Here is a 9,244-nt window from a genome sequence, read left to right as displayed (position 1 = left end):
CGAGCCTGATCTCCTGGCTCCCTGCCTCAGAGCCTTTTTTAAGTTGGTGTTCCAGTCGCCTGTTGAAGAGGCGCCGGGGTCTTTTGTTTTCCCCTGCGGCCACTCACTGCGCTGGCTTAAACAGCGGCACTGAGGTTTCTGGTGCTTTTTTTTGTTTGTTTTTTTTGCCCTGGAATCTACTGTCTTGGTTCCCTGCTCAGTCCCCTTTTTAAACAGACGAATGGGCAACTTCCCGTGGCTCCAATCGCCAGCCAAAAGGGCACATGGACCGGTGTATTTTGTACAGAGAACCGCTGCTCCGGGGCGCCGACAAAGCAGCCCCGCGGGGCAAAGCAGCGGCGCCGGCCGGCACAGCCGCGCTGGCCGAAACAGCTGCGCTGGTGACCTGTGGAGCTCCTCCGCCTGGGAATTTCCTAGTCTGTGGGCAATAAAAATTCGGCGTCCACTCACCCTCTGCGCTTTCACTGGGAGCTGCAATCCTGAGCTGTTCCTAAACGGCCATCTTGGATCCTCCTCCTCTATCTTTCAATTTTAGTTAGCAAGTGAGCAATTAACTTACAGTTAAACAAAAGCTTTCTACAAAACAGCATGGAATAGTAAGGAAAAGATGAGATTAATTTTGAATAACCACTCCCTGTGGGATAAAATGTGAACATAAAGCTCAGCACAGTGCCTGACACATAAATGCTCAATAAATGGCTTGTACTATAATTATATAATTGTGAGAAGCACCATATTATCCCCTGTAGGTAAAACAGAGGGGATAATCTTAGCAGATGCTAATATAGAAATCTTTATGAAGTTTAATCACCAAGCTGACAAGGTGAAGAATATAACTTAATTGCTTTCTTGGATATTAAGCAGAGAATCACAAAACCTGGAAACAATTATGGTTTTCTCCTTCACTTTTAAAATTTAGAGTCCAGGTAGATCCATTGTCTGAGGAACTTTTTTTTTTATTTTAAATTATGCTTAGCTGAGAATAATAATCTTTTTCTCCAGAAGTCCCAAGAGTACATTTTTTTACTGAAATCATCTAAAGCACTCACTGAAACTTTTGGACAAAGTATTCAGACTTGTAGGGAATAATCTGTCTAGAATATGACATGAGAAATGAATAAAAATATATTATTAGCTAACTCGCATAAATCTAATAGGTGAGCACAGATGGGTATTATGTTTTTAAAAAGAATTAAAGTGTTTAGAATGGACTTGTTTACAATGCCCCAATTTTATATCATGTAACAGTCAGCAAAAATCATATTCAAATACTTTGGAAACGTTCGTTGAGACATCAAATTTAACTAGGCATTATGCAATAAAATGACAGTATCACTTTTGTCTACGTGGAGGATGAAAACAAAACAACACCGAAAAAAAACAACACCAAAAACAAAGCAAGGAGATAAAGTGCTAAAAAGTCTAGTCCAGAGAGAAAATACCTGATAAGACCTGATTTAAACTAGACCACTGTAAGGACAATCCACCAGAAAAAAATTATGTTACGAAATCACTTCAGAAATGAGGCCAAAATTCAAACCAGTCAACCCAATAGCAAAGAAAAGAGATACAATTTACTTTGAAGAGATATCCATATTTGTTGTCAATTAAAAGTAAAACTTCCTACTTATTCTTCTATTAAAAATAGTACATTTGAAGAAGAGATATACTATTTCTTTTTTTTTTTTCCTTTTTGTGGAGAACGGGGTCTTGCTATATTGCCCAGGCAGGTCTCGAACTCCTGGGCTCAAGCTATCCTCCCGCCTCTGCCTCCCTAAGAGCTGGGATTACAGGCGTGAGCCACAGCACCCGGCCAGAGATATACTATTTCTAAAGAAACAAATTGATAAGTATAAGTTTGTTTATAATTACTTTCATTTTGGGGATGATACCCAATTGATCAGTATACTTTTGACAGTGACCTAAGCTAATATTACTATATGCAAAGCCTACATTCTAAGGGTGTATTACTTGTGCTTAGTAAAAATAGTAATCTGTATACAATAATGTTTCATAAAGTTTTCATAAATAATAATAATAGTAATAATAATAATAAACAGTAACATACGGTTGAAGATGGTTGACATGCCTGGTGTAATTCCCTTTGCTTGTACAGAAGTTCCTGGTTGAGGTACAGCAACTCTATAAAAGATAAGAAGAGTATAGCCAATCGTTATAAAAAGAGCCTCAAATGAAAAACATATTAATTGGTTCTATTCAGAATTTATTCTAATTCAATAAATTTAGAAAACATACAGGTTAAGTTTATTGAATAATGCATTAAAATACACTAATAACTATGAAAAATATCAATATATACTATAACTCAAATACTGCAATAGATTTAAATTTCCTTTTAAGAATTATTCCATTAAAGGGAGCATTTAATGTTAGTGAATATTAATTGAAGATTAAAATATTTTTATTCTCTCTGACACAAATTTAAAACTTAGTAAATGCACGGCAAATGAAATAATCAAAGTGAAGAGATCAACCCACAAAATGGGAGAAAATATTTGCAAATTTCTTATCTGACAAGGGATTAATAACCAGAACATACAAGGAGCTCAAACAAAGCTGTAAAGGAAAAAAATCTAATAATTTGATTTTAAAAAATGGGGAAAAGATTCGACACTTGTATGAGAAATGACATTTCTCTAATAGATATTTCTTAAAAAAAGAGAATATACATACAAGTGGCAAATAGGCATATGAAAACGTGCTCAACATCACTGATCATAAGAGAAATGCAAATCAAAACTACAATGAGATATCATTTCACCTCACTAAATTGGCTTAAATCCAAAAGCCAGGCAATAATAAATGCTGACAAGAATGTGGAGAAAGGGAAAACCCTATATACTGTTGGTGGGAATGTAAATTAGTACATCCACTATGGAGAATAGTTTGGAGGTTTCTAAAAACATTAAAAATTGAGCTACCATATAATCCAGCAATCCCCCTGCTTGATATATACCCAAAAGAAAGAAAATCAGTATATCAAAGAGATAGCTGCACTTCATGTTTGTTGCAGCAGCTTTTACAATAGCTATGATTCGGAAGCAACCTAAGAATCCATCAACAGGTGAATGGATAAAGAAAATGATGAAGTCCTAACCCTCAGGACTTCTGAATATGACCTTATTGGGAAATAGGATCATAGCAGATGTAATTGGTAAAGATGAGGTCATATTGGATTAGGGTGGCCCCCTAATCCAGTATGACTGGTGTCCTTACAGAAACGGTAAAATTTGAACAAAGATACTACACATAGAGAACTCCGTGTGAACATTAAGTCAGAGGTAATGCTTTTACAAGTCAAGGAATGCAAAGATTGCCAGCACAGTAAGATGCTAGGAGAGAGGCATTGAACAGATTATCTCTCTGCAGCCCTGAGGGAACCAACGCTGTTGACACCTTGATCTTGAACTCTATCCTCCAGAACTTTGAGACAACAAATTTCTGTGTTTAAGCCACTCAATTGTGGTAGTTTGCATGGGAGCCCTAACAAATTAATACAGCTTCTATGATAATTGCTTATTTTACAGGGTAGACAGAGATAAACCAAAAGAAAAAAATATATATTTTACATATACTTAATATAAATGACTTACGGATTAGTATGTGGGCCTTGAAGAATTCTTATTTTATTGCTCAGACTCAAATTTGTAGATGTAGTTTGGATACACTGAGAACTCATTGGCTCATCATCGTGATACCGTTTAGCATTTCTTTCTTGATTTTCTACTCTAGCTGCTTGAGATGTCGAGGGTCTGTTAGCATTCTAAAACCAATAATTTAGAGAAACCATTTTACACTAATTCACAAAAATTACTGACCTCATAAAAAACTAATTTTAGTTTATTCATTTTTAATAATGAAGAGTTCTGGCAAAACTTTTAAAATCATAACAGTGCTTTTATACAAATGATTAAATCTAACCCATCTGCTATTACATTATTTTTTAAAAGGAAGATAAAAGTCCTTCTTACATCTGAAAGCTGGATTAAACACATATTTCCATATAAATATTAATAATCCTAGACATAGTGTTTAAAAAGATAAATTAACTTGTCTTGATTGTGCCTAGATCCCAGAACTGGTGACTTCTATAATACTAAACCGTTTATTCTAGAAGAGTTATAGAACTTGGGTAAGACTACTATGCCAGATGTAGAGAAAACTTAAGTTTTCCTGTAGTACTGGCCTGGACAAAAGGGAGGAAATTAACGTAGTCATAGATACCACCTGGGAATTTAGAACACCAATGATAGCCTCAAATTACACAGAATGCAAAAACAGGATGCCAAGTTTGAGGGCCTTGGGAAATGTCAGAGGTTATAATCATTATTGGCCTAGTCTGCCCCCAAATAAATGATACAAAACAAATGATACAAAAAAAAAAAAAACCCTAAAAAACAAACAAAAAAGTAAAAATATCAGGTTGGTGCAAAAGGAATTTCAGTTTTTGCCATTATTTTTAGAGGCAAAAACCACAATTCCTTTTGCACCAACCTAAAGTTCTCTCTTAGGCTTACATTAAGAGTCAATACACATGAGTTCTGAACAAAATGTAAAAGGTACCAATTGTAATCAAGATCACAGTGCTTTTAGAGAAATATTGTTAATTCTCTGGCACCATACCCGAAGTGTATCTGATGCTGAGGCACTTTCAGTCGCATTGCTATGGGGGATATACTTTATGGCAGTGATTATCCCCTGAATTGCAATGCGCTTTTGTTCCCTATACTGCAAGTCTTCAATCTCCTTCCTGACTTCACTCATAGCTGTCAAGAGCGACTGAACTGCAAAAGAGTAAATGGTAAGTTTTAAAGAACTGAAATGATAAAAATAAGAATTAGATTGGCAATATAATTTCACAACACAAAATTATAAACTTATTACATTAACAACGAGACACTGTTTATATATGGCATCCTCTGATACAATTTTGTGAAATAGGCAAAATACATTTATCAGTTAAATTTGAATACAGGCTTCCAACTTTTCATTTGCAAAATAAATTGTTCATAGTAAATGCAATTTACATGTTATATTTTAAACTATGAAGTGCACAATTTTGCATGTTCTTCACATGTACCCCAAAACCTAAAATGCAATAAAATAAATAAATGGGGGAAAATAAATAAATGCTGAAAAATGTAAAAAACAAACAAACAAAAAACTATGAAGTGTTACCTAGCCACTGCATAGAAAAACACATTTTAATTATTTCAACCACTATTACATGTTGCTAGCATTATGATGTATAAGAGGATGCCGATATTTAGACGACGATGTCGGCATTTTAAAATTTCTCTTTTTTTTCCAAAACCGTGCAATTATCTCATAGCTTTTTTAAAAAGAACATGGTTGTGTTAAACTGTCATATGTTAATTCTACTAAATTTTATATTAATAGTAGGCTTCTCATCAGCACTTCAGTTCCAAATTCAGCATCTCATTTATTTTGGCATCACTTTTAATTTAAAGGTGGCACTGAATTTTGTTAAACACAATATATATCATTTCACAAGAGTAGCATAATACAGTTGTCAGTATCTGAATATCAAATCCAGTGTCTCTTTTAGATATCTTTAGTCTCTCTGTGTATCATCATAGGAGTTGAGATCTACACCAAGATCAGATGTGATCTTAGTGACATTAAATTATTTATAGGTTGAAGATCCCTTGTCTGAAATATATAGGTCCAGAAGATATCAGATTTCTGATTTTTTTTGGATTTTGGAATATTTGTATTATACTTATCAGTTTAGGTTCCCTAATGCAAAATTCCAAAATCTGAACTGCTCCAATGAGTAGTTCTTGAGTAGTTCTTTGAGTGTCACAAATAAGAATATTTGTGTTATACTTATCAGTTCAGCTTCCATAATGCAAAATTCCAAAATCTGAACTCCTCCAATGAGTAGTTCTTTGAGTGTCACTTTGAATAAAACATAAGATTAAAAAGTTTCAGATTTTGAAACATTTCAGATTTTGGATGTTTTGATTAGGAATACTTAACCTATATCTCCAATTAGTCACCTATGTTGTCTGTTTTCTTCCAGTCTGATAAAATCAAAATATTGATCTTTAGACTACCATGTGAAATACAGGGAAAACTGTATAGAAAATATGTGACATGTAGTTTTGCATATGCATTAAGGCAAAGCTATTATCAGTGAATGTTGCTAAACTTTAGTCCACCCCCATAAAAGAAAAGAATAAAGATGACTAGTTGAAATAGCATATGCCATACATATAAATTACAAATATGTTTGGAAGGACTGACAATTACATTAGTACCTTTGATAGAACTACTATACTTGGAAAATGTTTCTGGCACTGGAGGATAGGGGTAATATCCACCAATAACCATATTCCTCTGTTCCCCGGAATCAGACTTTGTTTTAATCCATTGAATGAAGTTTTTCACCTTGGCATCATACGTATACGGCTGGCCTCTATGACCTTTTTGCAGGAAGGGTAAACCATAAAAAAATGAGAAATAAAAATGTCACTCTAACACTCTGCATGAATATTTTTATGTAAAACAGTTTAATATTAAAACAATCACTCTTTTATCATCAAGAAAAAACAGTCAAATTCACTTATTCACTATGTAGCAGATAATTATCCAAAGACAGTAAATAAATCCTAAGAGGGAAATCAGACACCCAGTGTATTAAAGTTTAAGTGGACTAAACTGTAGCTAGCTATAGGATGCCAAAAATCACAGGAAGAAGAAAAACTAAGAATTTGAGTTTTTCTAAATATCCAAATGGTTGACATCTCCTGAAATAACTGATTTTAAACTATGAATTAACCTGAAATTATGGCATCATGTATGAATGAAACTTGCTATGAATATGGCTCAGCATTTAAATTTATGTTCTTAAAACATACTTAAAAGTGCCATATTCACATCTGATAGTATTTATAAAATAAGATATGCATTGACAAAGATGTATGTTACACCTTTCCTAAGAAATTTTAACAAATTTCTTAATTATCAACATGGTAACAGTCTGGTAAACATCTCATTCCAAACTATTTCCTCACTCTCTCACTTGGAAACTTTTTTCTTTAATGTTTTGATCCTATTATTGGAGGGAATAGAAAAAAATAATATACTTGCAGACAAGTAATGAAACAACTTCTCTTGCTACATAAATAAAACATAGTAACTTGGGGCTGAAATTCACCACTCATTTTTGTTTTCATTTAGAATTTTAAAATATTGTTGACAGAATCCATATTTTGATACCAGGCCTAACTAGGTCTTCAGTCTATCAAGCAATTTATGACCATCTACATTCTATGCCAAGTAGGAATTAAAGTTGACTAAAAGATATAAATACAATTTTCCACTGAGTCACAAAATCATTGCCTCAGTCATAAGTAATCCATAAGCAATGTATTTGATAGGCCAAAAATTATTTGCTAAAGCATTCTTGTAGTAACAAAAGAAGTCAAAAGAAAGCTGTCTTGTAGTTGGATGTTATTATGTGAAAGTTAGTATGTACTGAGGATTCCTGGGAAGAGAGAATATATTTTTAATAATACACAATGAAATTACTCACCAGTAATAAACACTCCACTCTCATTTGTAGTGGTGAGGTAAAGCAGTTTAGGTACTTGATTGTCATTTCTGACAACTTTCAACTGTGTACACACAAAATTTGCCACTGGGAAATAAAAATACTTATGAAATTACTTTTGCCTTTCAAAAAGAACATAACAAGATCAGGATCTGACACATCGCTTCTCAAACTTTAATGAACAAAAACATCACGTGGTACCATTGTTAAAATGCAAATTCAGATTCAGTAGGTTTAGGGTGGGGCCTGAGATTCTGCATTTCTAATAATCTCCTAGGCAATTATTAGTGCTGCCAGTCCTGTGACCACACTAGGAGCAACAAGGACTTAACACACTAGTCTGCTTTTTGTCAGAGTCCCCTTTTTTCAGAAAGTTCAACAGTTGCACCTAACTAAAGTCATTTGCTTGTTGCACAGATAAAGAGTGCAAGTCATTTTAACTGGGTACACAACTGAGTGTGAATAGTTAATTTCTGCAGAGAAAAAAAAAGCTTAGTTTCTCCATGATACTTTCACTGATTAACCCTAGCTAACACTAAACTCTGAATTACTCTAAGTCCTTCCACCAGATAGAGCTATACATTATTGATTTGTATTTGCTTATGCAAGCATTTTTTATCTTTCATGTATTTATCTTAATTATATTTTAAGGCCAATGACAGGGCTTATGTCATCGATTTATTTTCTTTTCACCTTGCTAACTTCATAGGCTAAAAAGAATATCTAAAAATGAGAGTATAATGTCTTCAGATTTCAACTACTTTCAAAAGTTATTAATTGCTTTTATCTAACAGGATATTTAGTTATTATAGTTTCATTAATCCAACATTTAAAATTTTTTTAACTCATTATATGCCAAAACACTATGGTTTTACAAACTAGGATATGAAGAAATAAATGTAAATTCTTATAATCACACAAAGGTAAGTTCTTATTTGAGAATAAAAATTTCTCCAGAGCACAACTATAAATTCGTTTGCTATGTCTCATATTTACTAAGTTCTTTATTCTGTAGCAATGAAAAGAAAGAAAATCTGTTCAAATGGTAAGAATTAATTCATATTAAGGATGATCTTAATTTTTCCTTTATTTCAAAAACTACAAACATAAGAGTATTAATGGCTAAAGGTGTTAATATAGGAATATTAAAGAAACCTCTAAAATATGTTAAGCCAGTAGATCTCATGTTATGTGTTCTTACAACAATAAAATAAATAAAAAAAATAAACTTCTAATTCTAAATTCATGGTCACTAAAAATCTGAGATGCAGATCTCACACGTACTAGCTACACGAAATCCAGGAAATTACTTACTCCCTCTGGATCTTTGCTTTCTGACTTGAAAATTTATAACAACATTAACTCTTTAAAAGGTAATTGAGAGTACAAAATGAGAAAATATCTATAAGCATCTGATACACGGTAAACACACAGTATTAGTCACCCTTAGTTCTTCACTTTTCTTATGGAAAAAAAAAAAAAAAAGTCTTACTACCAAAGAATTTTGGTATTATTCCAGAAGACTCTTGACCATGCTGTTCTTCATATCCCTGAAGCCCCCTTAATACTCAACATTAATTTAATGATTTTTTTCCTTCACTCTTGGTCAAAAGATGAAAATAAATTGTGACCGCTGTCAGCTAT

The 9,244-nt window shown here is 33.3% G+C and overlaps 1 protein-coding gene across 1 annotated transcript in view; it reads right to left on the bottom strand.

The window, feature by feature from the left end:
- Positions 1-9,244, bottom strand: part of RADX (RPA1 related single stranded DNA binding protein, X-linked) — a 65,580-nt gene that overhangs the window by 32,553 nt on the left and 23,783 nt on the right. The window contains exons 7-11 of the mRNA XM_017546431.2: positions 7,583-7,687; positions 6,306-6,470; positions 4,645-4,805; positions 3,615-3,784; positions 2,069-2,142 (exon numbers count right to left, since the gene is read on the bottom strand). Of these exons, the coding sequence (XP_017401920.1) occupies positions 2,069-2,142; positions 3,615-3,784; positions 4,645-4,805; positions 6,306-6,470; positions 7,583-7,687 (675 nt within the window). The remainder of the gene's footprint in view (positions 1-2,068; positions 2,143-3,614; positions 3,785-4,644; positions 4,806-6,305; positions 6,471-7,582; positions 7,688-9,244) is intronic.

This window comes from Cebus imitator, unplaced genomic scaffold, assembly GCF_001604975.1.
Source record: "Cebus imitator isolate Cc_AM_T3 unplaced genomic scaffold, Cebus_imitator-1.0 Scaffold189, whole genome shotgun sequence".
NCBI classification, from domain to species: domain Eukaryota; kingdom Metazoa; phylum Chordata; class Mammalia; order Primates; family Cebidae; genus Cebus; species Cebus imitator.
This window is presented reverse-complemented; position numbering and strand designations above follow the sequence as displayed.